Source organism: Nicotiana tomentosiformis, chromosome 3, assembly GCF_000390325.3.
Source record: "Nicotiana tomentosiformis chromosome 3, ASM39032v3, whole genome shotgun sequence".
NCBI lineage: Eukaryota > Viridiplantae > Streptophyta > Magnoliopsida > Solanales > Solanaceae > Nicotiana > Nicotiana tomentosiformis.
In genome coordinates this window covers 72,104,044-72,122,602 of record NC_090814.1, presented here as the reverse complement: position 1 = coordinate 72,122,602, position 18,559 = coordinate 72,104,044, and the positions used below count along the sequence as shown (strand labels likewise).

The following is an 18,559-nucleotide window of genomic DNA, read 5'->3' as shown; positions in this document are numbered from 1 at the left end:
TATCATTGGTGGAGCCCCCAGGAATTGATTGACCCTGGCATTGTATATTTCCAATCTCTTGTCATTGGCTTCGACTCATTTTGTGAGTTCCTTGAACAATTTAGTAATTTCGGGAGTGGTTCCCGATTCTTGCTCGTTTGATTTCACTATGGCTGGCTCCGTTCTGAAGCTGATTTCTCGAAGCTGATTGGGATATGGCCTGCTTTGTATATGAGTTTGGCTATGCAATTGAGCTATCGCTACTTGTTGGGCTTGTAACATCTCGAAGATCATACGTAAGCTGACTCCAATTTCCCCCATGTTATGGGTGTCTCGAGCTACGGATCGAGTACCGCTCTGAATACTTTTTTCCGGTTCGGAACATTGGTTTGCCTCAAGAGTCACTTGCGAATTGACATCTAACGGTACTTTGATTCGAATCTCGGGTACTTCGATTCGGGCCTCAGTGCCATCGTCAAGTGGCCTTCCGGCCCCGGGTAACAAGTTGTTGGTTTCATCTTGAAGGCCGGCTTCGTGGTCGATAGGTAAAGCCATTGCTGATTCGAAGTTGTAAACAAGTGTGTATTGCAGATTTATATCAAACAATCACTGTTATCCTTAGCCTTACGGTGGGCGCCAAACTGTTTACCCGAAAAATCGGATAACGTTAAATTTGTATATGGTTCTAAGGATATGTGATACGATTTGATACAAATCGTATAGAGAAATAAAAATATGTGTATTCTTGACTATGAGAATGGGAATAGTAAGCAAAAAGAATGAATAAAACAAAGCAAAACAAGCACAAGGAGATATCTTTCAATATCAGAAGTGATATTTTGTTACAGTGTATTCTCCGTCGTCTATGCTTACAAGGATTCCCCCTTTTATAATAGAGGGATTCTACTTTATTTATAATAAAATAAAATATATAGTGGAGGACCCATGATGAATTGTCTCTTCCTCGATTCCCGCCAAGATTCTCTCTCTTAGTGCGGTCGTAACGGCTCTTGTTTGTGAGCTCGACACTGGCTCGAACTCGTTATTGGGTCGAGCCCTCGGTTTTGGCTTGAGTTCGACCTCCGGGGTGGGTGTAGCGCATTTCTAACCTCGAAGTAATGCCTTGCAGATCGATTTGGTCACGGGCTCGATAAAAGTATCGAGCCGACTCCTCGATCAGCCTTCGGACTCGAGGCTCGTTTGTACTGCCTTCGGAACTCATCCCAAAATCCCACTCCGGTTGCTTACCATTTGAACTCGATCGAACGTAGGAAAGCCGAAATCTATTTCGACCCTATACAGGGTTATATTTTAGTTCTTAAAAGTCTACAAATTACAAGACATAAGTTCTTGATTTGGTGAGTTTTCTTTCTTTTTTCTTTTTCTTTCTGAAGTTGCAACTTCTTTTGATAACTCTTTTTGTCTTGCCAAATTTGGAACCTTACTGTTGAGAAACTTCCAAGGTAGGTGACGGCAAGGAAGGAATTATTAATGTGATGAAAGTAATTAATAGGTGACATTATTTTGATTATGGATGAGTTTGTTAGGAAATATAAATATCAAACTCGCTATAAATGGGATGCATAATAAGCTACTTGCATGACATCTCTTCTAACACTATGTTAGATATATAACCATTTTATAACAACACAATAAAACTTTAAAGCATGTTATAATCATTTCGATAAATGATTTCTAATCAATTACATTGGTACCAAATATATAATTGACTAAAGTTCTCCGTATTGATCCATAAATAAAATCAAGATTGTAATTTGCATACCCAACTCCCTCAGTCCATCTAGAAAACCACAAGAATTAAGAGAAGGATGAGCTATGGTTAGATGTGAAGCAGGAAGCAAATGCTGTTGACCTAAGATATTTGCTTATAATACAAGCATTTATTGTGAGAAATTTGTTGAACACTTACATGTACGTTCGATTAATGGTTAATTAATGATATTAAAGGGGAGCCCGATGTACTAAGCTCCAGCTATGCGCGGGGTCCGGGGAAGGGCCAGACCACAAGGGTCTATTGTACGCAGTATTACCATGCATCAGGGCCGGCTCTAACGTTATTCCAAGTAAGGCTTTTGCCTTAGGCCCCCAAATTTTGGGGGCCCTATTTTTATTTTATTTTTATAGAAATAATAGGTTTATAGGTATTTAAAAAGTAAAATATTTAATACTTTTCATACAAAAGTAGAGTTTTCCTATAACAGTTGCCACAACGAAAAATAGTTTTTCAAGATTATAATTGATAAAATCTTGCCTGAGATTAACAATGTCTCAAGATGGTTTAAATGAATTGGCTATATTATTAATTGAAAAGGAATTATTAGAAGAATTCAATTATAAAAAAATTATTAACAACTTTGCATCTCGAAACGATAGAAAAATAAACTTCAAATAAAAATATATATCATACCTTTCTTTTAAAAATTTAGGCCTCATATTAAACTTTGGCTTTAGGCCACACATGTGTTTGAGCCGCCTCTGCCATGCATTTCTGCAAGAGACTATTTTCACGGTTAATTAATGAGATTGAAGATTTTAAAACAATACTCCCTCCGGTCCCCTTTAATTAATTTTTTGGTTATTTTCATACCTATTAAGGAGTCCACATTTTGACATTAATTAATAACAAAATTTACTATATTAACCTTTATTATCTCTTTAATTTGTTCATTGGAAATATAACAGATATTCCGAGATTCTTTATTCGAAAGGCAACTTTGAAAAAAAGAAATTAATTCCTTCTTGATATCTGAAAAAATTAAATATTATGGACCACATAAAAGACCAAAATATCAATTAAAGTAGACCGGAGAGAGTAATAAAGAGCAACAACAAAACCAAAAGCATTTTATATGAGTTGAAATGGATATATAGTATCTCTCCCTTTTCTTATTCAGATGTTTCGAATTCGAGCTCCGAAAAAACAAATTGCGTGTCCGAATTAATCGAGCCACAAAATTGATACCGGACACCGGCTATAAAAAAAAAATGGTTAGCGGCTAAAACCATTTTAACCGAGCCGTGAGAAAATAGTTTGGCAATAATCATGAAGTTGCATTGGCTTGGACCAGTAGACTGATAGAGCAATCACAGAAAATGATGTCCTATATAGCGTTGAAATTTAAGAGTAAATACAATTTTGACTTTTATACAATTTTGCCTGCTGACTTAATCCTTATTCCCTACTCAAACAAAGACACCGACATTAATATGTAATGTAATTGAGTGTCAACTGTTGACGCATCTTTGAAATAGGCTTTAAGCTTATAGAAATAGACTTTTGATATAGGTTTTAATTAAGAGCTTAGCCTTCACTTTTTCTCAAGAGGCAGGCAAAGAAGACATGATATCCTCAACTTGAAAATAAATTTGGAGATCCAATTCCAGGACAAAAATTAGTAAACAAATTAATCAAGAAATAGAGGCGTACATAAAGATGCTAGTGGCAATATCAAATTAAAGCCCAATATATATATATATATATATATATATAAAATATATTGGACGGTGGACGTCATTATTTATTCACCATAAAAGTTTGTTTCCGCCGCATAAGAAGAAGAAGAAGAATAGGTCAAAAACAGGCCTGACTCGGACTACTAATGACCTATGCTCGCATCCCTAATAATTTCAATAAATACAAAGTCAACCTACTTTTACCCTAGGGGTTGTCTTTAACATATGTCTATGTTCTTGTTCAGAGCAAATTAATCGGTTGATTTCACGGATTGAACTCGTGGTTGATTTCACGGATTGAACTCGTCATCTTGCTATAGGTATACGCCCCTTCATGATCAAATTTAATCATATGCTGAAACATAATTGTGACTCTTGGATTGTGGTCATGATAGTTCAACAGTTGTGTACAAACCATAAGGTTTTAACCTTAATTAGATACCATACACTACTTAGTTTACTCAGTTTTTCGTTTACTGGGGAGGGCTAAAGACAAAATTACCCATATCTATGTAGCACTAAGCATCAATCGTGCATTCACAATGCAATGGTCAAACTCGTAGTCGAGAAGCATCGTATTTTGACTCAAGATCTAATCCATTTAATTACTTTCAAACCGAACCAAACTTACGTTAGCATGAGGTTCAAGAGTTGTACCTTTTGATTCCTTCTTACTCGCACAAGGTAGGAATAAAGTATGCATACAATCTACTTTTCCCATAACCCACTTATGGATCATACTAGGATAATATAGGTCCATCATGATTTAGTGTTTTAATATTTCATAATTCCAACTAATCAAGATCAATTATCATGCTTTTCCTAATCCCAGTCATCTTAATTCTTATCCGAGTAAAATCGACGTCTGATTATCAAGAATTGAATTCCGTGATCAGTTATAAGATAAATACCATTTCAAGAAAAAATTTATGCTAGGAACATCATATATTCTGATTATTATAAAGAGTTGAGATGTATTCTTCTAAAGAATAATGTTTTATTTTAGGGAGTTTTACAAATGGATTTGCAGTCGTACATACCCTATATTTATGTCACCTTTTAACATATACCCTATTTTTTAAAATTATTGATTTGTTAGCCATCTCAAAAAAAATCCGTAATAATATGATAATTACACCCTTGACAAAAGATATAAAACGACCTCCTCCACTTCTCTCAGCAACTTTATAAAAAAATCAGAAACTTGTTCAGATTCATCTTTAGAATCACACTTGCATAAAGTTGTTTCACCTTGAAGCTAAAACTTCATGCTAATGTAGCATGAAACTATTTCATGTTGAAGCTAAAACTTCATGCTAATGCATGCTGAAGTTATTTATCCTGCAGTCTATAGTTTTGTCATGAATTTTATCCGAAACTTTAGTCTAAACATGCTGAAGTTATTTAGTTCATTTGCTAAAATTTCAGACTAAACATGCTAAAGTTATTTAGTTCATTTGCTAAAACTTCAGACTAAACATGCTTAAGTTATTTAGTTCATTTGCTAAAACTTCATACTAAACATGCTTAAGTTATTTAGTTCATTTGCTAAAATTTCAGACTAAACATGCTTAAGTTATTTAGTTCATTTGCTAAAACTTCACACTAAACATGCTTAAGTTATTTAGTTCATTTGCTAAAACTTCAGACTAAACATGCTTAAGTTATTTAGTTCATTTGCTAAAATTTCATACTAAACATGCTTAAGTTATTTAGTTCATTTGCTAAAAATTCAGACTAAACATGCTTAAGTTTTTTAGTTCATTTGCTAAAATTTCAGACTAAACATGCTTAAGTTTCTGTCTTGTAGTATGTAATTTTCTAATGAGTTTTTGCTAATGCATGATGAAGTTATTTAGTTCATTTGCTAAAATTTCAGACAAACACATGCTGAAATTATTTAGTTCATTTGCTAAAATTTCAGACTAAACATACTGAATTGTTTTAGTTCAGTTGCTAAAATTTCAGACTAAATATGCTTAAGATTTTGTCTTGCAGTATGTAATTTTCTAAAGAGTTTTTGCTAATGCATGCTGAAGTTATTTAGTTCATTTGCTAAAATTTCATACCAAAACATGCTGAAGTTTTGTAACGCAGTCTACAGTTTTGTCCTGAGTTTTATCTGAAACTTCAGTCTAAACAAGCTGAAATTTTTTAGTTTATTTGCTAAAACTTCAGCCTAAACATGCTCAAATTTTTGTCCTGCAGTTTGTCAATAGTCTTTTATTAAAGAAGGGCAAAATCATCTTTTAAAAATACTTTTAACAAAAAAATGAATACGGATACAAACGAAAAAATAAAACGGATATAAGTTTATAAAAGGACGACCAAATAGGGCGCCCCATGCAAGTTTTACATGACACATCTGTTTGAACCTTTATATCTTCAGCATCGAAATTGATTTAAGTTAGTTGCAGGCTTGCAGTTCCCATGAGGAGTGTTAGCTCTAGGGCAAGCCGGATCTGGCTTTCTTTACTTTTCTTTCTTTTCTTTTGTTACAAAAAAAAATAAAAAATTTAGCCACTCTCCCTTGACCAAATTTAACATTGTTTTGGTAAGCACTAACAGGCATGGGCGGATTTATAGGCAAAAATATGGGGCATGTGTACCTATGATCTCTCCGCAAAATTAGATATTTTATGTACATATTTTTTAAAATTGGTATAATATTAACTGTTGACACCTATGCTCAAATAAGGTTTAAAAGTGCACTTGGTTGAAGGTTGAATTAATTACCAAGAGGAATAAGGATCAACGTCCATTTAATACATATAACAGGATCAACTTTCATAATAGAGGGAATTCAGATTTTGTCTTTGCCAACCTATGTTAATAGCAGTATAAATGGTAGCCGGTATGACACAGTATCTTAGTTAATTCATCAATTTTCTGGTGCCCAAAGAATTACAATTCCATTATTTGCAGCAGCTTAGCCACTGGACAGAAGAAAAATATTGGCATTCATGTCAAGGAATGTAGTACATTGGGTTAGGAAGCTTGAATGAGCGAATAGAAGCAGAGGAACCCAACAGATCACTCCACTGATCTCCAGAGTTGCCCACTATTCTGAACCCCTCTTTTACCATCTCATCCCTTTTCTCTGATTTATACATTGTGGCTGATTTTCCATGGTCCTCCGAACCCCTGCATAGCACCATTAACAAACATTAATCCAGTGCACATGTTCACATTTTGTTTTCCCCACATGGAAAACTAAGTCCAATCACTCCAGGATTGCGCACATCTAAAGAAAGCCCCAAACCCACTCTTACACCAAATCTATATTTCTTAGTATCCTTTCTTTGCAAAGACTACTATCTGTATCCAAACCCCAACAAGTTAACCACATGCTGTTCTTCAGACTTTGACATCTAAAGAGAAGAGAGCAGAGAGCATTGAAGAAAGACAAGGAAAATATTCATGCTAATGTTTATCTTCATCTTGCATTCGACCCACCCTATGAACTTAGATGTGATAAGTAATTCAAAGGCGCCCAGAAGGATATCTTCCAGATTAACAAAATAATGGCCTTCTTGAGCGGGGTAAATTTGGTCAACAACAACAATAACTATACCCCGGAGGGATAGGGAGGTTGTTTCCGAGAAAAAATTGGTCAACTAAAAGACAGAATTAAATCTACTTAAGAAGGGTTCACCTCACCTAGATTAAAAATATGTGCTGGTTGTGAAGTCAAGGAAACAAGTTGCAGATATCAAAAGATTACACGCTCAGAACTACAGCATAAAGCACTATTTCCAGAGTCCTACAAGGAAAGACAATGCATAAGATTATTTTCTACTTTCCTCTGGTGTTTTATTGTCATATTCCGTCCAATAGTTGTGCCTGAGGATTCTATCTACTTGATAAATCATCATAAGATAAAATCATCTTTTGGTTTTAGCACCTATACTTTAACAAGTTATCCACTTGCTAAGGCTTCATAGCTAGGTCTCCAAATCTTTTGCCATGTAAATATCTTGCTGGACTAGGAATTATTTGACCTATACAGTTTTCAGAAGTTTGGTTCCTTTTCATGCCTTTAGAGCTACCTAGTACAGACCAAGTAGGGTTAATCATATTCCTGGAAAATTAATTGCAGCATGTAGAATTCCCTGGATTGATATCAGAGAGTCTAATATATACAACCATAACCTGAACAACCAATTGAACATGACAAAGATGCACAAAAATTAACTGATTTCAGCTAATGGTGAAGTACTACTCATCACACTTTCCTCTAACTAATTCATTCTTATGGAGGACCAATTTGATTCTTCTCAAAATTACTATGATTGTGAATTAGATAAGGGCTTTACAAAGTATCTCTAAATTGTCTTAAATGACAAACTATTTACTATAAGTAGATCTAAATAGAGCAGAATAGGTACAAATCAACATATAATCAATCATAGCTAATTTCCATTTTCAAAGTTTCCGGCAATAAATGGACACAATTCTATTGATATAAAATCGGATGCCACTATAACTCACCTCAGTATAAGCTTGTCCCAATCCTGAAAACCAGCATTCATCAAATTCTCGACTGTAACAATTCTGTGTCTTTCACTACGCCCAGTCAGCAAGAACACTTTGAATCCTAGCCTCATAACATCTTGATAAAGCTTCAAACTTGACCCAATGGCAGGCGCCACTCCTTTCTCAACCCATTCATCAAATTTCACACTGTCAAATACCTCCAACCTACAAACAACCCCCAAGAAAACCATTTCACAAAATCAACAAAATTTATCAGTAGCATACAAATGTACATAGAATTATGCTCAAAATAAGATCTCATATCAACATTCAAGTTGTCCCAAAAGCTTAAGTATAACTCCAAGTATAATAACAAAGTTCCTTTTTTTTATCACTTACTCCCTCCATCCTAATTTATGTAGCATATTTTCCAAAAGAATATTAGACTTCCATATTTAGAAATAATTTAATTTTAAGCTTCTCATTTTTTCTTATTAGACCACAAGTTTCAAAAATATTTCTTTCTTTTTATACTTTATGTCCAATCAAACATAAATCGGAAACGAGGGAGTAGTAGAAAGACAATACCCCACTGCCATTTAAAATAAGATAATTAAAAACCCCAATCTTGAAAAAAGTTATGAAAATCATACCCATAACCATGTTGCGAATAATAGGGAAGATTTGAAAGCAAAGTCTCATCAACATCAAAAACCCAAACATCTTTTCCATCTCCGCCCAATTTCATGCTTTCTGCATAGGTTCCAGCTTCACTTGAAACTCTATCAATGTCCAACTTATAAGCCCCACCATTAATATATTGCCTCACGTAATCGGCACATTCCTCTGGAATTGTCTTCCATGGGCTTAAATTATTAGTCTCCACAGCAAACCTCCAACTTGTACACTCTAACTGAAGTTCATCAATAATGGTTTCCTTCAATTGGGGTTCAGTATTTTCAGGGAACTCAACAATTAAGGTATTAAGATTTTCATGTCCAAAGGCGAAATTAAACAGAATCAAGAAAATCAAAATTCTCATTTTTTGGGTATTTCAAGAAAATTCACGCAGGTCCTCCTTATAGGGTAGGAGGAGGAAGGGAGGTTACTGTATATATACAAAGAGAAAAGAAGGAATACGTAGAGTTGCGTGATGGGGTTACAATTTTTTGCAGAGATTCGATTCTGTATATTCTTTTCTTGATTATGGATAGGAAAACTTAAGATAGTAGTAATAGTAAAGCTTTGTGTCTGCGAATTCGATACAGATGGATAAAAGAAACAAAGAGGAGAGAAAGGGAGATAATAAGAAAAGAACAAGGAAGGTTGTAATGGGAAGGAAAGCTATGGTAGTAAAGTAAATGGAGTCAAATGAGATATACAGAGAATATGTCATACGCGTATCAGGTGTGGGGCCCGTGGGGATTGGTAGGCCAATGAGATTGCTTCATTGGTTACGGGGACGTTTAGTCAGTTAGGTGCGATCATTCATATATTTGCCTAGGACTAGGATTCAAAGTTTTGTTTCTGTTTTTGGTTTTCTCTTATGTTTTTAATTACTTGGAGCTAAGGGTCTACTTCATCTTTGTGCATCCATGATATAATTAAAATTATTTTTAAAAAAGAGTTAATTTTTTTCCAACCCAAAAACAAGGGAGCATATGATATTCAATACGTTCACTTTCAGAAAATAAATTCTTTTGTTTTATTTTTCTACAATGATGTTTAATTGGACACATTTTAAAATTATCAAAAAGTATAAGAAGTCATTTTTGGAACAAACTAAAATAGAAAGAGTCATAAAATAAAATTGATGAAATATCATAATATTTTATTTATTGAAATACTAAAGTCGTGTATCTTATGAATAAATAGAGTCAATGATACAATAGACAATATTGCCTACGCGCTAATGACGCCCAATTTTATACTTGTAATTGAAGCATAGCACGGTCATTAGAAATAATAAACTCAACAAAGATTGTCATCTAATCTCACACAAAGTAGGTGTGTGTTAAGGTGTTAAAGTGTGTGCAAACTTGATAATTCTTAATGTAATCTCCAACAAAAGAGTGTTTGTTCAACTGCTTCTAAAGTTACTCCTAAAATTACTATTAGAACTAGGTTAGAAATTTTATTGAACACATTGAATGCAAGTAAAATGGTTTGATTTCTAATAAGAGAAGGACCAGAGTTGTAACCTCAATATGGCATAATTAGTTCATGGGTGTATTTAGCTTGCCTAAATATTTTGGAGTAGTGATTATAGTCCAATTGTTAGCTACCCGCTAAAATTTTCCCACTCTAGCAAGCTTATCCTTAAAAAGTTCTTCCAAACCCAAAGAAATACATTAAAGGGATTTTTATCTTCCTATACTACATATGAAACTTATTTATCCTCCATAATCAAGTTTTAACTTAATTACAAGAGCATAAATAATTTACCAATTATATACAAATTAGTATTTATGCGTATTTCTTTATATTATGAATTGAATAAGGAATCAGTTATTTCCCCTCCCTCCCTCCGTCTCTCTCTCTCTCTCATTCTCTGTTCTTCCCCAATTTTTCTTCCTTCGCCTTTTATCCTCTTTTTTTATCAATGAATTTCAATTGTTTTTAATATAGAGTGTTAACTTAGCAATTTCCTTTCATGTTGCATAATTGGTGTTCGAATTGAAATTGTCAATCAATAAATTTGAAGGTGTTTGATTCTCCACCATTGATAGCCATTAAAAAGCTTCAAAGCTTTGAATTCGAATTTGGGTTTTCAAAAACTATTATTTGCTTGGATTAGGTGTTGTTGCAAACAATTAAAAATATTTTTTGGAGTTTATATCTCAATTTTGAGGGTGTTTGGTAAAGATTAGACTTGATTTTGGCTGAATTTCATATTGAAACTCGACGAAGAAGAACACATGACATACAATATACTTACCAGATTGTATTAAAGTTGTATGTAAATTGTATTTAAGTTGTATTCTGTTGTAATTATATACTATTTTTTTAATTTAAATGATGTATGAAAGTTGAAAAATAGTTGTATAATGTATGAATCGTTATATGAAATTTGTAGAGAGGAAGAAGAATACACCGCTTACAAAATATATAGAAATCATATACAAAATACATACAAAAGACGTATTGTATAACAATTGTATTTAAATTGTATGATGTTGTAGTTGTATTTAACTGGGTAGAAATGATGTATGACAATTATAGATAAGTTGTAAATAAGTTGTATACTATATAATTTGTTGTATGAAAGTTATTTTTACTATGTATGTTGTTGTAGATATTCAAATTTTCATTAAATTTGTACGAAATTTATTTTTAATCTGTATGTTAATGTACCATACATTGTTCTTTTCTCAATTGATTTATTAAGGAAAGAAAAGTAGAGAATGAATTCCAAATCGACTCATGTGCACTAATTCATATTTGTTTGAACTGAAAAACTTGAATATTGATGGGAACTGAATGATTTGGTGGAAAAATTTCGAGTTTCACAATAAAAGTGCCATCGCCGCATTTTGGAAAAATTGAATTTATGTGAGATTTAAATTTTGTGTGAGAATTTAACTGGGTGGCATAGATTCTCGTTGAAAATACTAATACAAAGTAATCTTAAGTTTGGAGGCGATATATTACAAGATATAAGTGATCGGTTTCTGATCCTTTTCTTATTCCCAAACTGAGTTACACTCCTACTAGTTCAAATTTAATAGAGTATAAAAGCACTCTAATCACTCAGATTAACGTTAAGAAATCACTAAAAGAAAATTGACCCAACATTTAATCCTTTTTTCTCATTAAATTGGGATTCAACAGAAAATTAAAAGAAAGACCGAAACTGTTCCCCACTGCGAGCGCCGATGTGCAACACCGGGAAGGGATGTTAAACAGCTAGAAGGAGTCTTATTAAAAGAGGAGTGAAAGAAAAAATAAGAAAAAGATGCAACTAAATCCCCTAAATTAAGGCACTAATAATGAATTGTATATAATTTGTAAGTAATCCTTGTTTAGGGCGGGTAATATACAAAATCAGGACAATTTTGGTAAATAAATTTTAAATATTATATAGGAATTAAAAAATTTCTAAGGACCCCAATTGATAATGACCCAAGTAGAAATCTTTCTATTCCTTGTTTTATTCCTTGTTTGATTTTACTAATCAAGTTTCATTAATTCCTAAGTAAGTTTAAATTCTTACTACTTGTTAACTACCCAATCTAACTTTTACTTTTTCATAGTAAGAAATAGATAATAGAGGGCTCAATCTAGTGTATGTAATCACCAAATTAGCGTGAAAGCATGAAAATAAGTAGGTAATCACAACCCAAGTAATAATACACAAGATAATCAAATGTCTATTCACATTAATACCATAAGAGTCTATAACCCCAGCTATGAAGCTTAGCTATTCATGCTAAAGATAAAAACTACAAGTTGATTTAAGAAGATAAACATAATTAAAAACTAAATGAGTAAGAAAATTCAAACTCTATGAAGATTCCAAATCCTTACTAAACTACGTTAATAATTGTTGTCTTACACCAAAGGATAAAAGATGATTGAAGAAAATTAATAAGCTAAGAATCTATTTATAACAGTGTGAAAGTCCTGACAAAAATGTCCCTAAAATGCTAAATCTTGGAGCCAAAAAGAATTTGTTTCCACATTTTTTGCTTCTCTTCAGTTCAAGTCTTGTTTCGGGTGTTTTTCATGAACTGAAATCGTGGAGCCGAAACTTTTTCGTGGGCAGAGTTTTAGCTCTTTTAGGTATCCAAAATCGTGGAGCCAAAAATATTTGATCTTCAGGTTTTTCTTCAATCTTCTAAACTTCAATACTTTAACAAATTCTTCCTTTTTAGCCTCAAAATCGGCTCCACGGTTATGACACACGGGCACGATTCTTTTGCTTATTTCAATTTTCCAATTCTTCAATCATTTATTCCAAATTATTCCTTTTTATTAAATCATTCATCAATTGTTTTATTTAGGCTCAGACACCTGAAACCAATTAAATTTAGTTAGTTAAGGCTATTAAATCTTATTTAAATTACCTTAAAACTCAAGAAAAGGTATGAATATCACATGGCAATTAATAGCTAGGTTGAATAGTCTCAAATTCACTAGCAAATGAATGTGGGACCAACAATCCAGTAGATGCATGATATATGTTTGCTCATAAACTCTTGGAAAACCATGATTGATTTGTATATATATTCTCACCTTATCAAATCATTTAACCATGGTAAGTTGATATAATTCAGTATAAATATCCGATGCAAACAAATTTTGGTTGAGTCAGAAATGGTGTTAGCTGGCCTCTTCAACATGTTTCCATCAGAGTAGTAGGACTTTAAATTTAATTTAATCTACATTTTTAAAAACCTTTTGGAAAAAAGAAAAGTTAGTGCAAATGAAATAGATATTTAATTATTGTAGTTTCTGAAGATTGTGAACGTTTTGCAGGTATAAGTAGATTTCTTTTTTTTTCCAAGTACTTCAAAACACTCCTCCATGCAAATCTTTTACTTTTTTTTGTATTCATTTTGCCAAACACCTTAACCAAACAACAAAGAGTAGCCCTCAACTAGAAGTGAGAAAGTTTCAGGCTTTCGCTGCAACCATAATGTTTATGCCCGAGGGGAAAACGAAGCAAGCTAAAGAACAGAAAAGGTAACTGCTTTGGGCTTGAAAAACAATTGAGTATTCTTCCTATGAATTTAACAAATACATGTACTGTTGACAACTGCAGTATACTCTGTTTTACCTTTTCAAAAAAATTGCCTCCCATCTAGAGAGAAAAAGAGAGATGGCCACAACAAATCGTGTTTGTATATACATCTTAACAAGAGGCTATACTATCCTAGAAAATATCCTACATAACCGGCTACAAAACATGAGGGCATTCTATCCTAAAAACGTCCTAACCAGCTACAAAATTATCTCGAACATCCTCAGATTTCCGAGCTCTGTGCACAACTCATAAGTAGGGAAAATATGATATCAGCCCGGAGAGTACCCAGCTTTTCCAGTCCTGCTAAGTGGTAATATATGTGCCCTGATACCTCCACATGCAGGACTAGGGAGTGCGGAATGCTGCGAGGTGCTCATTAGCTTTCAACACAGGAAGGGGCCAGAAGGCAAGAGCCCTACACTGCACACCCTTTTCTGTAGATTTCATGATTGAGTTAGATCAATATGAGTTCAGAGATATTGCCGCAAGCTTTCACCACTCATTGATTCCATCTCCTTGAGAATTTCTTGTGCAAGAGACTTGACAGGAAGCTCAACATCTTCAAGCAGTTCCCCAAGGAAGGGAATGGTCTCGGCCAATAAGACCAGATATTCTTCTTTCAGATTCTCCACCAGATACTTAACAATTCTCAACCCCAAAATCCGGGAGCGCAATTTCTCACTACGAGTTTGCATTAGCACCTGTATAGATAGTGTGAACAGTCAAAATCTCTCTGAAAAACTTTATGGTTTCTTAAGCATGCCAAAGGAGCGAATGAGTGATCAAATCAGGACGAGACAAGGTTGACAGGTTTTTTGCATAAAAGATATGTAAATTAATAAACGCCAAAAAGACTACCATTTCATGCATTTATCCAATTTAGCATGTTGTTCAGCAGGTCACAGGTAATGTCTCAGGAGCAATGAACAAGAGAATTTGATGATTAAACAGAGAATTGAGAAGTTATACCCAAAAGCTTGCCAGGATGAGTGGCAGACTTAACTTTTTTTGGGTAATTCCCGCAACAAATAAGAGTGGGTTTAATTTGTCATTTTCTATTTAGTATTATCAAATACAATGAATGAACAAAACAAAATGTAGAATAAGATTTTGGATGCAATTAGTTCAAAGGAGTAGCATGATAGAGAAGAAAAAGGCTGATCTCTTATTGCAGCCCATACCAATAGTAACAGAAACGGCAAAAGTCGACTTAGGATGACCACTTTAAGCATTACCAAAGAACTAATACATAATCAACTGACATATGATACAACCCGCTTAGATCAGCAGGTCATTAAAAGTACTGAATGGATCTCAGATATCAGCTGGAGAGGAAAACTAGAAAACAAACACAGAATCTATAGTTTTCTCATTCTCTTCAACAGAGGGATTCTGGGGGTCACTGTGGTAGAAGCGTATACGGATAAATTAACATGAAACAGAATTGATCCCAGGAAATTTTCCAATGTGGGTCACAGAACAGAAAATAGATAAATAGTAAATAATAAACAGTGGTAAAAGTAAAAATTTTGTAATCACCTCATGGTTTAGCGGCTTCCAGAGTAGGTCAGAACCAGCAGTTACAGCCATCTGACCAACACATGCAACTAATAAATCATCAACAACTTCCACTGATGGCACATTGGGATTTTGTACCAGGGTAGCAGGTGGGTCTGTTACAAGCTGTGACACTATTGGTTTTAAAAGAACCTAATGAAACACGAGGAATGTCAGTCAACTGAAGGGAACAATGAAACAACAGTCGGAAAAATTTATGCCACTTTCAGCTGTACAGCTAGCAAGAACCTACCTTCTGCTCATATTTAGCACAACACACGTTCTTTACACCTTATATTACCACACATTTTAATTAACAGTATGCAAAGCAACTTGTATTATGTTGGATGAAAATAATAATCACTACACCCATACGTTCTCCGGCATTCAGAATATATCTTGGTTTCAGGTTAAATTTTTACCAAACAGGTGATGCTCATGAAACAGACCCCCCCCCCCCCCAAACAATCCCCACACACACAAGGGAAAAAAGGATCAAAAGTTGTAGAACCTTAAGAGAATATATGCCAAAGTTTGCACTTCTAGATTCATTGTTAAGTAAGAAAAAAATAACAGAATACTCTGTAGTATATGTTAAGATATTACGTATTTAATTATAAAATATTTACTTACCTTATTAGGCATTGAAAATGATTACGTGTCATAATGTACGTAACCTAAGACTCCTATTCCTGAACATTATTAATCAGTCAATGAGAATTCTTCTCTTCTACTTTTTCGCATGGTATCAGAACCTCTACAATCTTAGACTCTTAGTAAAGACTGAAAGAGCTTCCACCCAGCATCAGACAGACTCATGTTTTCTTCTTTCATTATCTTTCAAGCGACCTACGTCGTTCATCTCTTCGGTGACCATTTCGGCATCATCCCACTCGATGATTGAAAGACATATTTATGGGCTATAGCGACTGCAAAAGCAACTAGCCTTGGATTTATTACTTAATATAGTACGAGTAATCCCGGGTCAATCTAGTAAGTTCCAAGCATACATATGTAGTCTAGATATACCAATGCAGGCACAAATTGGAATTGGCAAACATATTGATTTGACAAAAAGGTGTCATTGACACCTTGAAATTTTTTTGTGGAGATTCAAAACTAGCTCCATTTCTAATTTTGAGAAATGCTGGGCAAGACACTAATTTGGTTATTCAGGCATAGAAAGTCAATCTGGGCATACTAAGCAAGCAACTGACAATAAAGGATGATCTATCCATACTACCATTAAATATTTTTTAAGAAGGATACTACCATTAACAATTGAAGGTATCTATCTTACAAATACCATACCACGGGATAATCTATCAACATTAATGACATATATGTTAAATAAGGACCTCCTTAGCAATAGAAAACAAACTTATTCATTGACGGTTTCCTTATACAAATGTATGGGCAGACAATGAGATACATAAAAAATGATACTAGAAGAATATCACGTATTTTCAAGAGGAGAAAAATGAAAAACTACTTGTTTTACTAGATCAAACAGTAAATGCAAACAATGACATGGTAAGCTTCTCCAAGTATACAATTAACAGAAGAAAAAAAAAAGGAATAAGCAGTCTAACTTACCTGAAAATTTGCAGAGTCTAGAAACTTCAGGAAAATGATACTAGAAGAATATCACGTATTTTCAAGAGGAGAAAAATGAAAAACTACTTGTTTTACTAGATCAAACAGTAAATGCAAACAATGACATGGTAAGCTTCTCCAAGTATACAATTAACAGAAGAAAAAAAAAAAAGGAATAAGCAGTCTAACTTACCTGAAAATTTGCAGAGTCTAGAAACTTCAGGGTCCCAGTATCATACAGGAAAGACTTATGCAGGGAGGACAAAATCAAAGCTCTTAGATGCCACAAACCGATGGACAATCCACCATCCGCATCCTTCTTCCGGCTACTGGCTTCCTGAAGCTTGACCTTTTTTTTCTTGTGGCTTAGAGCCAATTTTGCATCTTCATCATCCATGAGATGTCTTACACAGCCGTCAAGCAGATACTTGAAGTATGGTACAAACAATGATCTGAGGAGAAACATAAATATCAATACCTAATATTCTCAGAAGTATTCCAGCTAATAAGCATCACTTTACAAGAGTATTATTTCAATAATCTCAAACTTTTTCCTAGATAGTGGCTCAACAAGAAAAGATTCATAAAGAAGTCAAGGTGATATAACAAACAATAAGTTCCACATCTATAGCCATAATTGCCTCAGAGAGGAAACAATAGCAATGAAGGAAAGGAATAGAAACGTAGGAAAAGAGTAATAAAAAAAGTAAACAAGCTTTGGCATGGATGAAGGCCCAATAATAACAGAGTCCTCCTAGGCATCATAAGCTTGTGGTGGGCGGTCAAAAACAAACTGAACCATGTAGTCCATTAGCTAAAACTACTGTTTCGGGGCTCTGATATCAGTCTCATTTTGTAAAAGAAATCTCCTCTACTAATGAGTAGCAGAAATTTCTGACCGTACTATCGAAATCTCAACAAAAAGCACCACCTTCACCCCTCAAAAAGGGGTAAAGAGAGGAAGGGGAGGGCGGGGAGAGGTAACAGCAAAGCGTGGCGGCGAGTGGGGGAGGAATAGGAAGGAGTGATATGCCAAATGCATCCACTGAAAGTTGCAAAGGCACACTGTGACCTTCAGTATCTGGCCAAATTTCAACCTTTCCGTCAAAGTCATCATCCACATAAGGTCTACAGCAATTAGCAGAATTGTATATGTCTGGGAACCAAATTCAATTCCATAAAGAAGTGACCATGGAACGGAAAAAATAAAAGGTGCTGACAACTCACCTATGGCTTTCAGCTAGACTGTTAACCAAACCATAGAAGGCAATAGAGCGATCAATACTTTTGGTCCCTTCATTTTCATTTTCTTCAACAATTGACTCTGACCATTCAATACTCCTCATGAAAAGAGGTTTGAACACTTTTTCTGTAAGTTTCATGGTAAGCCTAACCACTGTATTAATGACATTCTTCTCAACAGCATCAATATTTCCAACAGCAGCAGGGTGCTGACGTCGCAGATCAAGAGCTTGCAAGCATAAGTCGAATATCCTTACATGATAGGCATCAACCGATGATCTATCCATAGCAGCCACAAGGTTTTGTATCATTTCAAAAGCAATCGATACACTAGAATCCCCGCACGTAATTGCATCAGAATATATCCTCAACAATGGAGAAAGTAAAAGACGAACCTGCTCAATCAATGAGTAGAAGAAGTTCATGGTAACCTTCCAAGTACTGCATACATGAAATCATATCATAACAAGAAACGCAGTAGATGAAACT

The 18,559-nt window shown here is 34.3% G+C and overlaps 2 protein-coding genes across 3 annotated transcripts in view; both read right to left on the bottom strand.

Annotated features, from left to right (window-relative positions):
* Nucleotides 1-6,310: 6,310 nt before the first annotated feature.
* On the bottom strand, nucleotides 6,311-9,292 carry LOC104086067 (acid phosphatase 1). Its single transcript, XM_009590224.3, has 3 exons — nucleotides 8,583-9,292; nucleotides 7,945-8,154; nucleotides 6,311-6,597 (listed from the first exon to the last, which is right to left on the bottom strand). The coding sequence occupies exons 1-3, from the start codon at nucleotides 8,969-8,971 to the stop codon at nucleotides 6,420-6,422; spliced, it is 777 nt and encodes a 258-aa protein (XP_009588519.1). The 5' UTR covers nucleotides 8,972-9,292; the 3' UTR covers nucleotides 6,311-6,419.
* Nucleotides 9,293-13,622: 4,330 nt separating this feature from the next.
* LOC104086066 (uncharacterized protein At3g06530) overlaps nucleotides 13,623-18,559 on the bottom strand; it is a 32,515-nt gene continuing 27,578 nt past the window's right edge. For both annotated transcript variants that reach the window (XM_009590222.4, XM_009590223.4), the window contains exons 36-39: nucleotides 18,056-18,465; nucleotides 17,022-17,280; nucleotides 15,215-15,385; nucleotides 13,623-14,376 (exon numbers count right to left, since the gene is read on the bottom strand). In XM_009590222.4, the coding sequence (XP_009588517.1) occupies nucleotides 14,146-14,376; nucleotides 15,215-15,385; nucleotides 17,022-17,280; nucleotides 18,056-18,465 (1,071 nt within the window). In that variant the 3' untranslated portion in view covers nucleotides 13,623-14,145. The remainder of the gene's footprint in view (nucleotides 14,377-15,214; nucleotides 15,386-17,021; nucleotides 17,281-18,055; nucleotides 18,466-18,559) is intronic.

Coding starts and splice junctions, on each gene's coding strand:
- LOC104086067 (XM_009590224.3), bottom strand. CDS start 8,971: ATGAGAATTTTGATTTTCTTGATTCTGTTTAATTTCGCCTTTGGACAT. Junction 8,155..8,582: donor TATTCGCAACATGGTTATGG/GTATGATTTTCA, acceptor GGTTGTTTGTAG/GTTGGAGGTATTTGACAGTG. Junction 6,598..7,944: donor TGGGACAAGCTTATACTGAG/GTGAGTTATAGT, acceptor GGTGCTATGCAG/GGGTTCGGAGGACCATGGAA.